The sequence below is a fragment of the Prosopis cineraria genome, unplaced genomic scaffold (assembly GCF_029017545.1).
Source record: "Prosopis cineraria cultivar Desert tree isolate PC_DT_omini unplaced genomic scaffold, ASM2901754v1 PC2, whole genome shotgun sequence".
In the NCBI taxonomy this organism is placed as follows: Eukaryota; Viridiplantae; Streptophyta; class Magnoliopsida; order Fabales; family Fabaceae; genus Prosopis; species Prosopis cineraria.
In genome coordinates this window covers 19,919,444-19,942,868 of record NW_026555333.1, presented here as the reverse complement: position 1 = coordinate 19,942,868, position 23,425 = coordinate 19,919,444, and the positions used below count along the sequence as shown (strand labels likewise).

The 23,425-nt window shown below is 26.9% G+C and overlaps 1 protein-coding gene across 1 annotated transcript; it reads left to right on the top strand.

The window, feature by feature from the left end:
* The first annotated feature begins 14,905 nt into the window (after positions 1 to 14,905).
* On the top strand, positions 14,906 to 15,807 carry LOC129304109 (uncharacterized). Its single transcript, XM_054943754.1, has one exon. The coding sequence runs from the start codon at positions 14,983 to 14,985 to the stop codon at positions 15,616 to 15,618; it is 636 nt and encodes a 211-aa protein (XP_054799729.1). The 5' UTR covers positions 14,906 to 14,982; the 3' UTR covers positions 15,619 to 15,807.
* The last annotated feature ends 7,618 nt before the right edge of the window (positions 15,808 to 23,425 follow it).

Sequence of the window (23,425 nt, the reverse complement as noted above, 5' to 3'; positions counted from 1 at the left end):
ATTTAATAAGCAAGAAAGCTTATATTGGTACTATATATGGTAATATAAAATTAATTGAAAGCTTCAAAAGAACTAATATAATATTACCAATAGAAATAAATTTTCACATTGACAATGTATTATATTCTTCTAAGTCTCAGAGAAATTTATTAAGCTTTAAAGACATCAAAAAAAAATAGATATCACATTGAGACGATGAATGATAAGGATGTTGAATATCTCTATATCATGAGGAGTATATTGAATAAAAAATATGTATTGGAAAGATTACCTACATTCTCTTCCGCATTGTACTACATATAAATTTGTACAATGAATCACATGCTATTGTAAACTAAAAGTTTACAAGTCACATGTTCTTTGTTAGACATAACCGATTAGGCCATCCCGAATCAATTATAATGAGAACAACAATAAAAAGCATATTCAAACATTACTTGAAGAGCTAGCAGATTCTTCAATCTAATAGTTTTCCTATGTTGCTTGCTCCTAAGGAAAATTAATCATCCAACCATCACCAACCAAAATTGAAAGTGAATCAGTAAAGTTTTTAGAGAATATGCAAGGTGATGTTTTTAAGCCAATTCACCAACCATGTGGATCATTTAGATATTTCATGATTTTGATCAATACATCAATTGGATGGTCACATGTTTGCTTACTATCATTTCGCAACCAAGCATCTGCAAGATTGCTTGCTCACTTAATCAAACTAAAAGGTCATTTCCCTGATTATTTAGATAAGAAAATATGCCTTGACAATGTTGCTGAGTTTTAATATTTATTGTATATCTATTAGAATTGAAATTGAGCATCCTATAACATGTGTTCATACACAAGATGGACTTGCAGAATCATTTATTAAACTATTAAAATTGATTTCAAGGCCATTACTCATGCAATCAAAACACCTAATATCCACTTCGGGGCATGCGATTATGCATGCTACAACATTTATTTGCATCAGGCCAATAGGCTATCAAAATTCATCCCTTTTACAAATGATTTTGGGTTGAGTGCCTAACATTTCTCACCTTAGAGTCTTTGATTGTGCAGTTTATGTATCAATTGCTCCACCGCAACACACAAAGATGGAACCTAAAAGAAGGTTAGGAATATATGTTGGATATGAATCTCTATCAATAATAAGATATCTTGAGCCATTAACAAGAGATTTATTTATAGCATATTTTGCTGATTGTCATTTTGATAAATCATTTTTTCTGACATTAAGAGATAAAAAAAGCAGTTGAAAAAGAAAATTAGTTGGAATGAATTGTGATTGTCTTCTTTAGATCCTCATACAAAAATTGTGAACAAGAAGTTCAAAATATAATTCAATTGCAAAGTTTATCAAATCAATTGCCATATTTACTGACCTAAAAAGAGTAACTAAATCACATATTCTAATTGCCAATGCTCTGAACAAGATTGATGGCCCTGTTGAACAATCAATCGTTGTCAATCAGTGCTTGAAGCATGGTAGATCCATTGATTCTGTAGATAAAAATTCTTCAAAAAGAAAAGGAGCTAAGAATCTAGATGGTTAAATTGAGGAAAATGAAATTCTAAAGAAATATTAGTGTCATGCCTAAAAAATAAAAGGTGACTAGCATGGAATATGAATCATATCGTACATCCCCTAAGCCTTAAATTAAGAATTTTTTCTATTTCTGAAACATAATTAGATTTACGTTATAACAAAAGTTTCTATATTTTTGTAGAAATTATAGCAGAACCTCTCCTATAAATAAAATCTTTTCAAATTCTATAATACAATATTTCAAGCAAAATATTTAAATCAATCTGGAGTTCAGCCCCCTTTCAACTAACAGTCAGAATATATAACAAAAATAAAAGCCCTAGCTATAACATATGTAGAGCACCTAAAATTTAATTTACAAAATACAATTTTATAATTCAAATTTACATAAAAAGGTAGCTTAGTCTATAACTCCTCCACTTCAGTCAATGATAAACTCCTCAATAATCAGCATGAAATTCATTGTCAACTAATAAATTTGAGACCAAAACATTTTTCATTGAATAGAATTCCCAAAAATAGATTTTAAAAAAGTAAAAATAATAGACTCAAACAATTATTTAAAATGATTGAAAAGGTGATAATTCAATATAACAAGCTTAATAGATCTATGGCTAAAGTATACTTTTAGTCCTATAACTTTATATAAAATTTTAATTTAATCCTTTAATTTTGTAAAATATTTTTTTAGTCTTTTAATCCTAACATCAATAGTTTAAAATGACTATTTTTTGTATCAATCATTGTTATTTTAAAATAATTAAACTTAATATGTCAATATTTAAAGATATTTTGTCCATATTTTAAAGTTCAATATAAAAATTTGTTGGGATAAAACTAACATTGTTAAATAACTAAAAAGACACTTTATAACATTATGGGGCTAAAATGAATCATCGTATAAAGTTAAAGGACTAAATATATACTTTAACCTAAATCTATAAATCTTAATCATAACCATAGATTGGGAGTGAACTAAAATTACATTATTTTATCATGCTTGAAGAAAACATATTATTCATATGTAAATCAAAGTAGTACACTTACTAACTAAAAGCATTGAAATTTCAAATATCTAAGTTAATTAAAAATTTAAAATTTTGAAGACTTAACAGAACAAATAACAAATGTGGACATACAGTTCATGAGGATAAATAACTAAATGCGGCTTATGCCATGAAGACAAACAATGACATATAGTCCAAGAGGGTAACTAACCAGATGTGGTTAAAGCTATGAAATAAATGTGGACACACAGTCCACGAAGATAACTAATCAGACATGGTCAAAGCCACGAAACAGACGTGAATACACAATCCATGAAGATAATTAACTAGATGTAGTTGAAACCACAAAATAGATGCAAGTACAAAACCCACAAATAACAGACATGAGAACATACTTATAAAAATCAAACTAGCTAGTCATTGACCAAGGCATGCCAAAGGCTAACAAAACTATCATTAACAACAATGTTCTGCTTAAAAGTCCTCCAAAAATGACTCTTCAAATATGCGAGAAATATAGTTACTTTTAAAATACAATTTTCATTCTCAATACCGGACTCACCTGAATCACTTCAAACTTCAATTCAATATTTATCAAGATGAAATTAAAAAAAATGTCTATTCATGCATTTATTTGGTAATCAAAATTTTCAAAGCTAGTCAAAGTAATTTCATCAATCTTAAAAATATAATTCCCAAGAAAATACATGTCATATCTAAATTATTCCTCACCACAATTATATATATATATATATATATATTCATAGGATAAAATAATTTAATTAACAAATGCCCAATACTTATCATAATTAACAACAACAACAACAATTAAAAATGATCAACATAAAATGTAATATTTCTATGAAGAGATTTTATTGGTATAAATTAACTAGGACGCTATTACTTACTTGTTAGATTCTCAAATTCTAAAAATTTTCTTCCTTTGATGCCTGTCAATGTCATTTTCTTCCATACACCCTACAAGGATATAAATAAATAAAATTTTTAACAAATTTGCTATAAAATATAAAGACTTCTTTCCCCTCCTAACACAGTCCCAATCAACTATAATCATTTAATTCCAAGATTAAAATTCATGCTTTAGAATCGTCCAAGTATTATCACTTATATCACTAATTTCTTCTATATTGCTTCAGTCATGTCAACCTATTTACATGAGATATAATTCTCTCTTAGGCTTTGCATCAAACACCTTAGGTGCATTATTTTCAACTATTCAATTTAAGTTTTCTAATCTTCCATCTCTTATCCATCAATTTAATAATCATACAATTTCTAAGAAGCCAAATAGTTATATACATATTTCATAATCAAATTCCTTTGCAACCTTCAAGTTAAATTCATGGATCAATAACACTCAAGCTACAGATGCTTCTTACAAGAATTAATGAAATTTTAGGAGGGATGCAAAATCAAGAAACCTTCTTCTAACAAACATTTTGTCAAGTACTTTTTGTACATTAATTCTTAAATTCACACCGAACTCCTCCTCCTTCTATTCCACCTCCTAAAATTTTACATTAAAGATAGTTGGAACATTCAGCCTCCCAATTATGTATTCCTTAATAGTGAAATCAATTTCAAACACTAAATCCCAAATCCTATTTTCATGTTTCATATGATTGAAGGAAAAGGTGAAAAAAAAAAAAGAAATCCCAAAACTTATCTAACAGAACACATATACAATAACTTCCTAGAACGATAGAAACTTTTCACCTTAAAATCACCATCGATGAGAATGAGAAGAAGAGAAGAGGAAATTCACAAAGTTGAATAGGGGAGGAGAGGATTGTGACACAGCTATGACAGAGAAGAAAAAGACGAGACCGACGGTGACCTCTAACAGTAGCATGACAAAACTCCCCAGGCGACTTAGCTCCTCACCCAACTAACGGTGCCTACACAACCAGGAGAGATAGAATAAAGACAGCAAGGATGATGGCAAAAAGCTTGAGCAACTATACACCAAAGAAGTAGAGGAGGAAGAATGACGACAAATGAATTTCTTGCCACCCTTACTAGCGACGCTAGTGAAGGAAGAATGAGACAGAGGAAGATTGAAGATTGCTCTCTTTCTCGATGGATTCTAAAGCTCTCAAGAGACAAATATAGTGAAGAGGGAGAAGAGATTACACATTTTTATCTTGGCCTCTCTTAAATAATTTTAATTTTTTTAACAGGAGGGAGTATAGTAATTTTTCCTAAGCTGAAGTTAAAAGATAAAAACCTCACTCTTGGACTCTAGGGGATTCGAACTTAAATCCTACTAGTTAAATGTCCATCAAGCCAACTTTTCAGCTTGCTAAATTTTCTCCAAAATTAATAAAAATACACTTAAAATACAATGTTAAATATTTTAAGTTTGCCTAACATTCCTGGGTTATTACAATTAGACACAACTAAAGTCTCAATCCTAGATGAAATACATATACCCAAAATAGATGAATATAATGAGATATCAATAAATTATATTATGGATGGAATTTGATGGAATAGAAATGAAGTCAACGTTGATAACAACTTTGCAGATAATATAAGGATTAAGAACCAAAGTCTGTTAAGGAATGCAAACAAAGAAATGATTGGCCAAAATGAAAAGATACAATGGAGGTAGAATTAAAATCTCTTAAAAAATGAAAAAAATTTGGACTTGTAGTACGTACACTAAAAGATGTGAAACCCATTAGGTATAAATGGGTATAAAGCACAACTTGTTGCTAAAGGGTTTTCGCAAAGGCTTGGAATTGATTTTGATCAAATATAATCACTTGTAGTATATGCAACAACTCTTCATTATTTGATTAGTCTAGTAGCACAAGAGAGATCAAATTTACATCTAATGGATGTTATTATAATCTATTTATATGACTCTCTTGATAATGATATTTATAATAAAATTCTAGAAGAATTCAAATTGCAAAAAGCAAACCATCAAGATTCTCGAGAACAATACTTGATCAGGTTAAATAAAACCCTTTATGGGTTGAAATAATCTAGGCATATGTAGTACAATCACCTTAATGGATATTTGATAAAGGAAGGATATAACAATGATACTATTTGTCCATGCATTTTCCAAAAAAGATCTAAAAATGAGTATGTAATAATTGCAATTTATTTTGATGACATATATATTATTGGAACTCTTGTAAAGATTCCCAAAGCTATGAATTACTTGAAGCAAGAATTTGGGGTGAAGGATTTGGGATGGATGAAATTCTACCTTGGATTACTAATTGAACATTTGAATGGCAGTATTTTTTGTGTACCAAGAAATATATATAAAACGGGTCCTGAAGTGATTATATATAGACAGATCACATCCTTTAAGTACTTTAATGATTGTTAGACCTTTAGACAAGGACAGAGATCCTTTTAGGCTCAAGGAAAGGATGAAGAACTACTTGATCTAAAAGTATCATATCTTATATCCATTGGAGCACTAATGTATCTTGCTAGTCATACACGACTTGATATATCATTTGCTATTAATCTGTTAGCAAGATATAGTTTTTCACCAATACAAAGACACTGGAATGGAGCTAAACATATTCTACATTACCTTAAAAGATACTATGGATATGGATTCATTATATTCTAATATAATTAAACAAGATTTGGTAGGTTATATAGATACAGGATTCATGTCAGATCCTCATAATGGTCGATCTCAAATGGGCTACTTGTTTTCTTGTGGTGACACCATTATTTCATGGTGATCTATGAAACAAACTATCATAGCTACGTCTTCTAATCATGCAAAAATTTTGCCAATGCATGAAGCAAGCCGATGATGCATTTCATTAAGATTGATGGTCCATCACATCCAAAGTACCTATGGTCTTTCTTCTAAAAAAATGATCCCAACAATTATATGTGAAGATAATGCTTTATGCATTGCCAATTGAGAAAAGGATATATTAAAGGAAACAGAACAAAGCATATCTTGCCAAAATTATTTTTCACACATGATATTCAGAAAAATGAAGAAATCCAAATGAAACACATTCGTTCTGATTATAATCTAATAGATTTGTTGACCAAAACACTGCTTACTTCAACTTTTGAGAAGCTTGTATACAACAATGGAGTTCGCAGGCTTAAGAATATTAATTAATCTAATCATGAGGGAAAATTTATATTCATTGTACTCTTTTTTTTCTTGACCATGTTTTTTGCCATTAGGTTTTTTGTGGCAAGCTTTTAATGAGGCAATGTTAGGAACATATTTTGTACTCTTTTTCCTTCATTGGAGTTTTGTCCCGGTAGGTTTTTTCTAATAAAGTTTTAATGAAGTACAATATCTTTTGTGAGCATCTAAAGGGGAGTATTATAAATATTTAAGATATTACGTTGATATCCATATCTTTCAGTTACTCTAATATCATTTAGTTATTCCAATATCTTGCAGTTATTAAAATTTTATGTATTTTATTTATTCTAGTTGGTTTTAATTTGTACTTATGAATAAGAAGCACCTCAGTTGTATTCAAAACACTAAAACAAGAATTATCCCTTCTCTCACTCCCTAAATATTCTCTCCTTTTAATAATTCTTTCATTATAATTTTGTCTCTTCTCTCCTTATCATCTATTTTCATAACAATTATACTATTATTAACGCGTAATGTCTCGTAATTAACCAAAGCACTTCATCCACTTCACTCAAAAATATTCACCTTAAGGATAAGTCGTAGTGTCGTTTAAAATATAATTTGGTCTTTTCAAAAGTTAAGATAGATTTTTTTATTTCTTTATTATATAGACAAATAAGAAAGATGTTGTATTTTTTTTTATTCAAAAAAAATATAAAAGGCTTCTGGCGGATGATCCTGAAATTGAATTCTCTTTTTTTTTTCAATTCATATATAATTATTTAAAGTAAGAATGACATTAAAAAAACAGAAATATTTTTTTCCTTTTTTTCCCCTCTTCCCCACTTATTATCTCCATTACATATATCAGATTTGATATTTTTTAGGGTTAAAGACCATTTTTTCCTTTTTTTTTGTAAATATAGGAGGCAATATTTTTCTTAAACCATTTTTTTGAAAAAAAAAATTCTTTCATCAATTTCATCATTAAAGTATTAATCTGTTCAAGAATTTTTTCCCGCAAAAGTGCTGGGCGCCATGAATGAACTGGCAATTGGTTTCAAACATGATTTTAATTTGTTTGGAACGGTGAGAATTAAAAACTAAGATGACGTGGCAAAAGTGTGTTTGATGTTTAAGTTTCGTTGTGATGAAAATTCTGGAAGAACATAACTTTGGTGACAACAATGAGCGGAGTTACCAAATAAACAAGTGATTGCATATGGTCAATATATTCATAATTAAAATATTTACCAGAAAAAGGTTACTATAAATCATGTTAGTGCTTGTTTTATATATATATATATATATATTAGCTTACAAATGAAGGCTCATATAATGCATAGATCCAACCACAGTTTAACAGAGTCATTTGGATTAATTCCCAAGCAACAATCCAAAAGCTGCCATGTGGCAATTAGGAGATTCACAAAGTAAACAAAGTTAATAGATTTACACGATTATTTGATTATAAAAATAACATATATTCAATAAAATCTTCTAATAATTAATTAGGACTAAGCTAATTATTGAACTGATAGCGATAATAGAATGTAATTTATTAGACTAATTGCAATTGAATTGGCAGTATGAAAATATATATATATATATATATATCCTAAATTTTATAAAATCACAATAGTACATAATAAAAATTATGTGGACTAATGTGAAAATTAAAAGACTTCTAAAGTAGTTTTGAATTAGTAATTTTTTGTAGGATGAATTAGTATTTTTAAGTAGTATTTTATGGAAACATATTTTAAAAATTATAAATAGTCAAACAGTCCACATTTCTACCAAATCTCCACTTGAGTAAAACTGTTACAATAGAATAAATACTTTTTATATAGAAAAATATATATAGTGTAAGAGAAAAATAAATTTAAAATTGAAATAGTAAGTGCTTCTTCAATTCTTAATATAAAATAAATTCTAAAAGTTTTACTTTGTTCTTGATTTACAATTTACAAAATTTAGGATGAATTATTTTTTAAAAAATATCTATATATTTAATTGGCTTATGTATTTAGGTGACATGTTTGTCTTTATAAGTTTAAAGATAGAGGATAACATTTGTGTGTGCGTGTATTATAATTTTTAATGAAATCAAGACTATTCGGCTATTGGCTAATTTTAACTATATTTCTTAATCATTAAATTAAAAGTTTCTTATAAATAAAATTAGAAAATATTGGCCAAATGACTGTGAAAAATAGAGTTTCTAAAAATTTTGAATGAAGTTTTTAAATATTTTAAAATATAGCCCATTCACAAAATTAATTGGAGGTAATTTTCCCTTTTTTAATCCATAAAACAAATATATAAAACATGCGACAATAACTTCCACATACTAGACTAGGAATATATCTCGTGTAATTGAGTGATTTTAATGTTTTGCTAAATTTTTTAACCTTTAGCTAACTGAATCAATTCCTTGCACACAAAACCATCTTATTTCTCCCCCTTTCATAATCATTCCTTTTTTTTTTTTGCTTCATGGGGATCACGGTCAAATATTTCTCAATAATATTATCCAATACTTATAGGATTGATCATCATATCTTAGTTTCTGGAAGTTGAACTGTAGGCCGAGATCTATTATCTATCGTTCACCATATTCATCTCTGTTGGTACTATCTTAATTGAATAATTGTTCATTTGTTCATAATCTATGATTTGTTGTAATTGATTATGAAACTTTGTTTGAATTATTATTAGAAAACATAGGTTATTCTCTCATTGTTCATGACTTTTTATTTTATTAATTTAGACATTTAATTCTTTGTGATAAGTTAAGAGTTCAGAATTTTTTACAGACTGTATTTAATCTGTTTTAGGCAAATGATTATATGTTTTTTGTGTTATTGATCCACAATGCCACATCATTGATATGCAACCATATATCAATGATAAACAAGTTTATATTTGATTGTCTAATTATATTGATATATAATAGTATATCAATGTTGTATATCACTAACATATAAATCATTTCAGTGAAAACTTACCAACACCATTTTGTTTTGTAGATATGTGGATGCTTAATCTTGTCATTTCTTATGATAGAACATGAATTCAAACAACTATTATGTCGATGATTCACACCTTGAAGTGCTTGTGGATGATTTTTGCTTGACACAATCACTAACGATAAGACTTGTTGCTTGCCTATGGTCACCACGCACGACATCAACAGCACAAGTATGGTCCCTAACATACCATCTAATGACCCAAACTTGAGTAGAAGATACTGTCGAGGCTCGCACATACTATTTACAACCATCAACACTGCAAGCAACAATAAGCCTCTAATCATTTGACTTTTGTACTCAAAATTCCTCTTCCTAGCTAAGATTTGCAAAAATTTTTGAAAATCCAATTTATAAAAGAACACATCTCCCTCCTTAATATCATCCATTTGCAAAAGTTCATAAGCTCCACAATAATGTTTATTATTGGTAAATACAGAAGAACATGAAATTAAAGAACTAGCTCTTTCATGACAAGGTTCAAACACTTTTTATATTGATAAAGGTCCATTGAAAATTGAGAAAATTAATGAAAAGTTAAAAAGAATAGATTTTCTCAATGAATTAAAATGCCATATCAAATTATTGTCATTTTTTACCTCTAAAATGCTATATGTTAAAGTTTTAATATCAAAAGAAACCATCAATTTGACCTCATGACCTACATTCAACTGTAATTTCTCACAGACAATTTCCATGACATTAAGATATGAAGTTGTATCTTCCTTAAGTACTTCAAGGTATAAACCATTGACATCACAGGTGTTCGAATCCTATTTTACATCATAAGAAATGACGAGATTAAGATTCCTATATCTACAAGATAAAATGATGTTAGTAAATTTTTACTAATATGACTTATGTATCAGTGATATATAATAGTATCTCACTGATATACTATTACAGATCAACATAATCAGACAGTCAGACATAAACTTATTTATCATTGATATACAATAGTATATCAATGATGTAGTTTTGCGTATTAGTAACACAAAAAATACATAATCATTTGACCAAAACGGATCAAATACAGTCTGTAAAAAATTATGGGCTCTTAGTTTATCATAGAGAATCAAATACCTAAATTAATAAAATAAAAGATCATGAACAATTTAAGTCTTCATTTGTTTGCTATGCTCTCTTATGTTTAGGATCTTCAAGCATTTGCAAAATCTAGAGCATTATAATTTTTAAAGGGCAGTTTTGTCAATCAAACTTTAGCTAAATATTAAAAGGCCATTATTTAAATTAAAAAAAGGTTGAACTATTATTTATGTTTGATCCTATGATGTGGGCTATCTTTGCAAAACTCCCACAAAATTGAAGGAATTATATATTAATACATATTACAAATAAAAATGCATTAATCATTTATAACTATTCATTGTACATCTTAGCAAATAATTTCACACTCTTGTTATTCTTAGAAAAGTAGTATGTCAAGCAGATATTGATATATCTAAAAATGTACCCAAAAAAATTGTTCTAAATTGATCCCTAAAACTACAAGTTAAGGTTATCATTGATCGGGAGAAAATTATAAAAAAAAATACATATTATCATACTTTAAAATTATGTCCCCTCTTGCATCTTCATTACCCCACCCATGTATCTTTTTTTTTTCTTTTTAATTGTTTATACAACTATATAATATTATGCACCACTAACAAATCAGATTTAGATATTTATTGTGGCTTTTTATTTTATATTTTAAAAAAATATGCATTCAACCAATTTTTTTATATATCATATCATTTTTATAAAATTTTTAGTTAATTGATTTTTTAATATAATTATCTTATTGGGTAGATTCGCGTATTATTAAGCTCAATTAAAAATAACTCTCTCAAGTACTTTTTTTCTGTCAACGCAGACTCAAATCCAGTACCTATAAACCAACTAAATTACATTATTGTCATTTTGTTATCTAAACATATGTGTGTGTGTGTGTGTGTGTGTGTATATATATATATAATAGTTTATAACACAATAAAATAATATATGATGATGATGATGATGTAAATATAGATAAATCTTCATGCAATAATCAATTTGATTTATAGTATTTTTTTCTGAACATAAATCCATTGTGGCTAAATTTAGGAGAATATAAATTCATGATTTGACCTGTCTCCTTCCATTGATTAAATCAAAGGATGAGGCATTCATGTTTAAATTAATTTTATTATGTGTGGGGTGACTTTGAAGCTGGTTCACTTGTTAGTGGTTTGTCTTCTGCCTCCACGCAGGTCTTGGTCCCAAATCCCATTTGAGATAATGTCATTTGAGAGGTCACCTTCATGTAAGTGGAGCTCAAGATAACTATTCCCAAACCAAATGACAAGTCATCACTTTTATTTCCCACATTTCCTTTTCAACACCTTAATTGTCCAAGTCATATAAAAAAACTCAGGTCTGATTTGAATTTAGATTTGAATTAAATTCATCTTTTAAATTCATTAAAAATTATAGATTACTTTTATCTTTCACATTTCCTTTTCTACACCTCAATTGTCTAAGTCATGTAAGAAAACTCAGGTCTGATTTGAATTTAGATTTGGATTAAATTCATCTTTTAAATTCATTAAAAATTATAGATTTGGATCTCCATCGAAAACAATATTTATTATAATTTTTTTATAATTACAAATCTCATATAGATTTTAATTTTTTGAAATGTCAACCATAGTAAATTAACTAAAGAGGCATCTGGACCTAGTAATGCTAGTTTTTTACAATATGAAAAATCAAGATTTGATTCCCCCTAGAAGAGGAGCCCGCATTTAATTTTTAACTGTGTCTCAAACAAGATTATCTCTAATAAGTTAACACCCATAAGCAAAAAAAAACAAAGAAATGTTAGCCATACTAGCCTTCTCATTCATTTGTTTTTCATTTCTCATCTCTTTGTTTGTTGTCATTAAATTTAAATTTTTTTTATCCTACCCACCAAACAAAAAAATTTTAATACATGAATTTTAAATAAAATATTTTAAATTTAAAATTCAAATCTAAATCCACCTATATCCAAACCCTACCAATTCCTACCAAGTTTGAACCTTCATGCGTTAATGGAATGTTGCAGAAGAGATGGTGACACAATATGGCTAGATACTTAGAATTTGAGTTTGTAGATAGTATTGTTTACTGATGGTTTGTTATCAAAAAAAACAAATAAAGATATTGATCAAAATATATGAGAGTATATGGAAAAGTGCCTTTGGTTTATATAACTTCACTCTTTTTTTTTTTAATTTTATCTACATATTTTTTATAAAATAAATTAAATTTAAAATTTTGTACATAGTGAGGATTTAACTATGTAAGAATTAAATTAACTATCAAATGAAATGATATGGGATAAAACATGGTTTTCACTAAAATACATGAAAACACATTAAAGGCGGAGAAATTTTTAGAGAGACCCGGTGTACAACATTATCCATGATCCATTCAATAATAACATGATATTTAAATAATATTAAATATAAATTAATTTTAAAATTAATAATAATAGAGAGAGAAAAGATAAGAAATTAAAAGGAGGCCTTACAGACAATTCATAGAGACTACAATATCTACCTAGTAAATTCAAATAAATTGTAGTACATAATTCTATTTTTAAGTAGGGCAAGACTTGTATACTTTTTTTGATAAGACTAAGAAATTCTTAGATAGACCAAGTCTCTAATAAGAGTTATATACTTAATATATTTTTATCCAATTAAATTAATACATGTAAATTTTATTATATTAATATTATTAATAACAAAAATATTTTATAGATCAAATAATTTATAAAAGATATACATGTTTTGATTTAATTAAAAATAAGTATGGTAAGTGTATAAGTTTTTTTTTTTCAAATACTTGTGTGAAATATAATTAACGCTGGATCCCCCTCAACCTCAATCCTTAGATTTGGATTCTTCAATTTATGCAGACAATCTCCTAATGTCATTACAGAATGACAGATCATGAGACTTATATAGTTGACTTAATATATATATTATTTACGCATAATCTGAAGTTGAAAGATATTATTGATTATTTACACAGAAAGTTTAAAATATATTATCACCGTTATATCATGTTGGTGCTTGCATGGTACGAGTAATAAATCATGTAGTGATTATCTAAGCAAATTTAAAAATTCAAGGGGTTATAATGTTAATTCTTTTTTTATAACAAAATGTTAACTTTTAAGTGTCAAAATAGTTACACATAATTCAAAATTTTAATAAATTTATATGCTTCTTAATCTAATAACACTCCCAGGATAAAGTTAATTAATTTTAATTCAATTCCCATAAAATTAAGAAGGATAAATGTGTATTTTTATTCCTAAAATATTCTTCAAAGAGCACCCAATATCCTAAACTATTTATTAAAATAATTTTTTTTAAATAATTAAAACAGAGCATTTTTGTCCATTTTATTAAATTCTCTAGAAGTCAATGTTAGAGTCCCAATTAATATTTCTAACAATCAATGTTGGAAGTTTGACGATAAAGGTAAAAATAGTCTGTTTTAATTCTTTTAATGACAAAATTGTTTTAACAAATAATTTAAAGTGTTAGGTGTTCTAAAAAAATACTTCAAGAGCAAAAATATACTTTTATCCAATTAAAAATTAGCTGCTTTGTTATAATAATTTTAAAATTGAATACACTTCCATGTTTACCCCTAATTTAACATAAAGTACTTCTTTTCTTAGAATTTATAAGACATTTTTTTGACACAATCAGGTGAAGTTAAATATATACAATTTACAGTTTTAATTAATTTTTTTATAAACTTTCAAAAATACCATTTATTAATAAGAGAAAGGGAAAGAAATTTATCTAATGAGTGAAATAATGAGAAGAATAATATTAGAATAATCATCATTGGTAAAACCTTAATCACCAAGTCAACTCCAAAAATATCTTACAGATTGTGCTGAAAAGATTATCTATTTTGAAAATATGTTAGAAGAGCATTTCTGAGAAGGACAAATATCCCAAAATCTCATGCGAAATTACATTCACTGTGAACCACAAATGTCTTTTAAAGATTTGACTTGTACGAAAGCAGCCAAACCATGACTCAGGGTCTAAATTGGAATTTCTCTTCATGTAACCGTGTCCATTTTTGGAACATAATGAATAATGAACAGAGACTAAACCAGGTTGATGAATATATAAGGAGTGTCGTACATGGATTGAACTTCATCCCACACACTTCACTCACAAGCTCTGCAATTCTCTGCTACTGCAGTACTCCCATATCACACAGAGAGGAATGAGAAATATGGGTGAAACTAAGCTTACAAGCAAAACTAAAGCAACCCATTTGTTATTAGTTTCAGTGATGATCTCTCTAAGCTCTCTTCTTGTCTGCTTTGGCCCTTCCTTGCTTGCCCTTTTCCTTCATTACTGCAACTTCAACTTCTCCTTCTCCTTCTCCTTCTCCTTCCCTTCCAAGATCTTCTCTCACACCATTGACAAGAACTGCATATTCCTCCTCTGTAACGGCCTCCTTGTTTTCCTCGGCATCACCACATCATTTTCCACCTCTAGTCCTCCTCATGATGATCTTTTTCATCATTATAGTCATGATTATGATGCTTCAGAAGATGAGGTGATCAGAGTTAGTGAGATAGCTGCAGAAATGATGCAGGAAGATGATCCTGACACTGATGCTGATGCTGATGCTGATGAAGTAAGTGGCGTATTATTGGGTTTGGAATTGAAAGAAGAAGAAGAGTGGTTGGAAGATGATGATGAGATTGTGGATGCAGAAAGCGTGGAAGATGAAGAAGAGAATTGGATGTTAAGCACAGAGCAGATGAACAAGAAATTTGATGATTTCATCAGAAGGATGAAGGAAGATCTGAGGATTGAAGCTAAACGACAACTAGTCATGGTTCATAATTAATTAGCAACAACCAGTTTTTTTTTTTTTAAATTAAAAAATTATATTAGTCTTAGGATTTCCAGGTTTAATTATATATTTTTAAGTCTTTTCTTCCCCTGTTCTCTACCATCTCTTGTATTTTAGCTACTTTGCTTGTCTTTATGGCAAAAGTGGAAGTTTAATCCTTAGGTTGCAAGGAATTGTTTATTATTCTCTCTTTCCTCTCTTTATTTTGAAATCCTTTTCCACAGTTCTCGTTGTTTTTCGGAAAAGTCACCTATTTAGTTTATATAATTTGGAAGAATAACAAAAAGTCTTAATTAATTCAAATTAAATTTTAAGTGTAAATTTTTAAAATTTACAACTCAATTTTTTAATTTTACAATTTTATTGTGATGAATTTATAATTTATATTTTAAATTTTAATAAAAAAATAATTTTTTTTATTCTTCAATCATGTTAAAATTTAAAAAATTAGTTGTAAATTCATCACAATACAGTTATAAAATTGAGAGATTGAATTGTAAATTTTTAAGATTTGACATTTAAGACTTAACTTGAACTAATTAATTCTTTTAATACCTCTTTGCCATTCTGCCATATAGCTTTGATTTAGTTAAAATTCAGTTTCTAAATAAACTGAATTTTAACTAGATAATTCAATTTTTATATTTTTCACTCAGTTGAAATTTAGTTTTTAAATTTTAACTCGCTACATGTAAAAATTATAAGGACCAAAATTATTTTTTAAAGGTTAAGGACTCATTTTAAATTTCTAAATCTATATGAACTAAATTGCATTGAATTAAATTTTAGAAATGAAATTTTAACCTAGTCAAAAATATAAGAATTTAATTATATCATGTTAATTGTTAATGTTTAAAAATTTAGTTACAATCGAATTAAAACTATAAAGATAAAATAATTAATTTTTTTCTCATTTTTATATATGTTGTCTGGAGAATTAATTATATATTGAAGATTGAGGTTCCACATTAATTATTTTATTTAGCAAATTAGTAGGAGCAAATAAATACCGATGGCTTTTTGACACATAAGCAATGGAATAAAATTTTAAAATAACTTGATAAACTAAAAGTATAAAATTATGTTGAAATTTAGAAATTAATATTTTAAATTACTAAAAATTTTAATTTTATAAAGATTATAAAATTAAAATTTTAAAATAAATTTAAAGGATAATGCAATTCTTAGTTCTTACATTTGGAGGTTTTATTGATTTGGTCTCTTAAATTTAATTTCTATCATTTCAATTCTTAACGTTTATTTTTATTATTAAGTTAGTCTTTTAATTTTTACAAGACAAATTAGTCCTTAAAAAAATAATATGAAAATTAAATTGCTGACATAGAATATACACGTGGATAAATTAAAACCACATGAGACAAATGGCTAAGTCTTAATTATCGATATGGCATTGCATGATTTTAAAATACTACGTCAACAATCTAGTTTACATGTCACCTTTTTTGGAGGACTAATTTGTCTTGTAAAATTTAAAGGGATAACTTGGTAATGAAAATAAACATTAATAACTAAAATGATAGAAATTAAAGTTGAGGGGCCAAATTGAAAAAATCACTAAACATAAAGGATTAAAAGTTACATTATTCATACGTTTAATTTTTATAATTTTATTTTCTAAAATATAAGGGCTGAGTTGTACTGAATCAAAGTTAAGAACTAAATTATAACAAAGTCAAAATTATAAGAATTAAATTATTACAAGTTAAAATTTAATAACTAAATTACAATTGAGTCAAATTAATAGAAATTAAACGATTAATTTTCTCTAATATATAACAAATGGTTATTTATATAGGCAGGGTGAAAAATTATAATCTATAACACATTGTTTTAAATTTTAATTTGCATAGAGAATACTCCCTCCATTTAAAAATATAAGATATTTTTAATCAAATTTTATCTCCAATAAAATAGTTATCTACTTTCAAACTAATTCTATCTTTTCATATTTATCCCTATTAAATATTTTACAATAAATATAAAGTCATTATCAATAGGAGCACTTAAAAAAAAAGGCAATAATTACACCTCGAAAGACTAAAAATACCTTATATTTTTTAACATCTAATTTTTTAAAAAATACTTTATATTTTTGAATGAAAGAAGTACACATTTTGAAATAACAAATTATTCTTTATATTTTTAGCATACATGGGATATTAAAATTCTTAATTAATTTATATGAATATAAAATAAGTTATTGTTCATATTTTTAATATACATAGGATAGCATATTTTAAAATAATTTGTGTAAGAATAGAACAAATTGCTATATACACAAAAACACTTGGTAGAAAAAAAAAATTTTGGAACAACGACACAGCAAATTTTAAAAATATTTACATTTTAAATATAACTATTAGTTTGTAATAGAGTTGTCAATTAAGGTTGAACATGTAGGGCTGATCCTTTTAAAATTGTAAATATTTAGGGTTAGGCTGGGACTTTAAGATAGAAAATGGTAATTCAAACCTAAAAAGGTCAACTCTTAAAGCCAAAGCCAACCCCTTTAAACTCTTTTATTATTTTTCTTAAGGGACAATTATATTGAAATCTGACACAAGAGAATTTATTACTGTAAAGTTTATTGATAATTAAACTAAACTATATTGACAACACAATTAGTTGTTAATGCAACTTAGTTCAAATGTTAATGGACATTACAGTAATTAATTTCCTTGTGTGGGACCTAACTGTAATTCTCCCTTTTCTTAAAATTTTAATATGAAAAAAATAAAAGACTAAGTATCTAACTAAAGAAAATGAAAACCTTAGACTCATTCCCCTCCCCCTCTCATTCATTCTTCAAGATTTAGCTGATAATGTTAGCAAAGTCTAATTTTTATTGGTATAATTTTTTGTATTACTATTTGACATTAGACTTGAATGTTTAAGTTTTATATATTTATTATGGTATGAATTGACTTGAATTTATTTTCTAAACATATTATTATGCATAATATCTTTTTTAAAAATTATAAATATATTTTTTAAATTTTTAAATTAAAAAAAGTATAAAAAAGGACTAAGGCCCTGAAGGCCAACCCTTTAATCCTAAAGACGAGAGCTAAGCTTTGTAAGAGAAAATTTTGAGATATAATTAGACTTATTAAGGTTAGCCCATTTTAAACCTTAGCTTTTCAAAGACCAACCCTATAAGGATAGGTTGTTGGTAATTGATAGCTCTAGTTTGTAGTTGAAATTTTTATTTATAACTATTTAAATTAACATTTATACTTTTTTAAAATTATAAAAAATTTAACTGTCATAAATTTCTAATTTTAGAATTTTATTATCATTCTCCTAGAATTATTGGTATTGATTTGACTCATTAATCCTCAAACATCCGAACACGATACAAAAATACAACCGAGAGCACAAGACAAAGTACGTACTGAATTTATATGTCATATTGGCACGCTGAATTGATACGTGGGATGAGTAATTACTAGGACTGTGCAAAAATATTCCGATCTAATCTAAACTAATTTGATTCGAGATGGTTTTGTCCTGTCCAATTCGTATAAACACTGGTCCTTTAGGATCAAGAAGACCGAAAAGATCAGACTATTTTTTTGGATTAGACTAGATAAGAGACTGGGTATCTAGACCAGTTGATCTAGTCCGATTCTATTAATTTATTTAATATAATTATAATTAATTTATTTTTGACAAATGCTTTAAGTGTAATTGTAGCTAGGGAGTTGATTGTATGAAGATTTATGGGGTTTATTTTTAAATTATTGTTGTAATATAGTGTTGTTAAAGTTTGTTAAGTGCTGTTTTTGTTGAGGTTATAAATTTAAATCATTTGAACTGCAATTAAAATATTTTTTCTTATTATTAAAAATTATTATGAATTTATTATGTAAAAGAAGTGTTGTTATTATCTTAATTAAGTTTATTAGGTTGAAATATATTATTCCATCTCATAGAGGAAAAAGGGAGAAAAAAATAGCTAAGTAAGTACTAGACTACTAGGATCAATCTCTCAGTCCTATGGACTAAGTCTAGTTCTGTTAATCTTTGGGTTATCACTGGACAAAACTAAACTATAAGTTGCCTAAACCAATTCTTTTCATGAAAAAGACCAGATTTTTTGTTAGACTGAAATTCAGCGTCGTCCAATCTTTTATACAACTTTAGTAATCATGCCCCACTTGTCACTTATACCATGCCCATGTGTTTCAAACATTTTTACGTAGAATAAGAAAAATTGCTAGAACATTTTATTTGTTTTAAAATATTTTAATATTTTAATAACCAGTATATTTTATTTAATTAATAGAGAGAATCTCATCATGATTTGTTGGAGTTATAAGAAAGCTATTAAAATAAATATTATTTAACATTCTGACTAGGTATTTTATAATTTGGACCCATTTTTATTTTTAGAAGGGACCTTAATTACATAATAATATAAGGGATTAGGGAGCACCATGTTCTTTAGGGTTCTTTTAGATAAGTTTATGAGATACCACTTAAAGTCTACAAGTCATATTTTAAAAAAAATTTAATGATTTTTTCTAAGTTACTTTTCATCAGAAGATGAACTGTTAGCTATTAGTACTTTTTTTTCAATATTACTCTTTTTTTATGAATAGTATGATAATAAGTTATATATATGAGAAAAATATTTTTAAGCATGATATATTTAATAAGGATATCTTGTTCAAAGACTTCTTCTTCTTCTTCTTTTTTTTTTTTGGGGCAACCGAGACCCCATGCTTAAGTAGTTGCAATTTCTAATTTTTTTAAAAAAATGAAATAAGAAAATATATTGCCTTATAGCAAGCCTTATGCTCGATGGCAATACAATTTCCAATTATTTAGAAAATATTATATGCATCAAATATTAGCTAATGAAAAACATGATAATCAAATAGTACACGCACTAAACCAAAATATAACTTTTACCACATTAATTTACGTCAAATTATTAAAAAAACACGTGATGTAAAAAATTGACAAGTGGCATTTTTATAATTAACTGTTAAATAAATGTATATATCCACGTTGCTTTTTCCAAAATGGATTAATGAGGATTTTACACGTCACTTTTAACAATGTTGTCGATCAATCAATTCACTCCACTTCATATTATATTCCAATCACTTCATTAAAATTAAAGAATAACAACTAACTCATTAAATATTTTAAAATATTTTTCCTCAACTTTATCTTTATTAAAAATAGGAGGAGATAGATATACTATATGATGGGCTTTAGAATTAAATTTATAATAAAGGTAAAATTGAAAAATGTTAATAAATAATTATCCTTGTGTTTTATATTAGGAATCAAAAAATTCTTTTTCAATAAGTGTCCTGTAATAATAATAAAAAAAAATACTTAGATCTATGTCCCTTCCAACAGCACGGTAAAAAGCCCTCCACAATTGAAAAAAAAAAATTTGGCTGCAGCAGTGAGATGTTGAAGTTAATGCAATGAGTGAGTGATGGGACGATGTTTGTGAGGTAGCTGTTAAATCTGCAAAACCAGCCACTAGTGATTCTATGTGCATTTAATTCTCTTCTCTAGCGAAGCCAAATTAGTTGGTTGGAATTGTCGATGGTGATATTGATTCACAAATTTTGATGGATTGATTGATATATAGAGCTCATCCAAGGACCTGCTGCTTTTTGACGTTATTGGTATCTCTTAAACATCATGCAGATATGAATCCCATCAACCTCAAAACTAGCACATAGACTCCGGAAAAAGAAATAAAAAAAACACAATTTTTTACCACTATAATTTTTTCAAGTTTCACTTTTAACTCATATAGTTTTAATTTTTTTTCCATATTTTTAATTCTTATAATCACTGAAAACACTAAAAAAATCATAAGAACCTAAAAAACAAACATCATCTAATCTTTTTAAAATTATAAAAATTAAAAACACTGAAAAAAAAATACAAGGATTAAAAGCAACATTTAATAAAATTATAGGGACTCATGATTGTTTTTTTTTTTCTCAATATACGCACTCCATCCATCTCTATATATAAAAAATTTTTAATCAAATTTTACATATTAATAAAAATTTATTATTTAGTTAAATCATATAACATTATAATAATTTTTCAATCTTGTCTCTAATAATGTTATAATAAATTCGTGATAATGATGAGTAAATCACGCAATTAATATTTTTCTCCAAAACTATTTAGTTTACTTGCGAGGTTTTAATTTGATGACAAAATTATTTTTCATATTTTAATCCTTTTTTTTTTTGCATTTCTTATGGGAAAATAAGAATTAGAGACCTTGTAAAGACATTAATAATAATTAAAGACCTTAAAATATTGAAATATCAAAGAAGAGCCATGATCTTTTTAGGTAATCAAAATACTTCTAATTATTCAAATAATTAATAAAAGGTAACTCATGAAATTGAAAAAAAAAAATGGTTATAAATTTAAGGAAGTTCAACTGTAAATGTATAGAAAGTCAATTATGTTTGGCAAAAAGGAAAAAAAGTCAATTGTACATGGGTCAATAATTTCATGAATATATATCTTGTTAGTTGTAATTTTAAGAATAATTACTTGTGAAATTGTGAAATATTGCTTATGAATTTATAGAATATTAACTGTGAATGGACATCTAGAAATATGAGATGATCCCTGAACCATTGATCTACAATTAAGGGCATGTGTGGATAATTTCAATAATCAATTTTAAAGATCAAAACTATAATTTTGTGAAAATATATACAAACAACTATATTACATGTTAAAATCAATTATAAATGGAATAATAGAACTTTTCATCTCTCAAGTTTGCCTCAATCATCGATTTGATCATTCAAATTTAATTTTTATTAATTTGATTCATTATGTTTTTTAAAATTATTATGTGAGTTCTTTAAGTTTTAAAACACAAATTAACTCTCAAAATAATCTAATGTGAAAACTAAATTGATGACTTAACATCTATATGTAATGAAATAAGAAAAAATCAATTCTCAAATCAGTTTAACTTTTATAAATAAAATCATGTAAACTGTGCTTTGTTTTCTTTTGTTTTTTAAATTTTAGAGTATTCTTTCCTACCAAAATAATTACATTTCTTTTCATTAATTTACATGGTTTTCATCAATATTCTATTATTTATGTCAACAAATTTTAGTAGTTAACTCTTTTTTTAAACAATTGATAATAGAAATAAATTTAAAAGACTAGATCAATAAAACTTAAATTTGAGGGACTAAATCGATAAGTGAGACAAACTTTTAAAAGTTGTATTATCCCATTATTATTAATCTAAACCATGTTTTTCTAAAAATATTGAAGCACCAATTACACACGTCAAAATTAATAATGAATCCAAAGCTACAATTTTCTTAAAATTATCCAATGCATACCAAAATCAATTAAATTTGGCTTAAAGAACAATTTTACCCTTAAAGCTTGGTGGTCCCCTTAGACTTTAGTCCTGTGAATATCTCAAATCTGGACACCATAAGTTTTAGTAGGTTTTTATGAATTCTTTTTGAATTGTTTAAGCAAGAATCTCCATAAAGCTTGGTGGTTCCCTTAATCATCTTACTGTCCATAATGGGTAATACGCACTTGTATTTAGTGAATGTGAACGAGTTTGACATGCATTTAGCTTCTATGTAATGGATACTTTAACATTTAACTTCAATTCGACCGAATATGGAGTTATATTCTGATTTGATACCCACCCCTCACCCAAAAACAAAAACAAAACAAAACAAAACTTCTATAGCGTGTAATATATAAGGTGTGAAGTACATGGATGCTTCTAGTG

Coding starts and splice junctions, on each gene's coding strand:
- LOC129304109 (XM_054943754.1), top strand. CDS start 14,983: ATGAGAAATATGGGTGAAACTAAGCTTACAAGCAAAACTAAAGCAACC.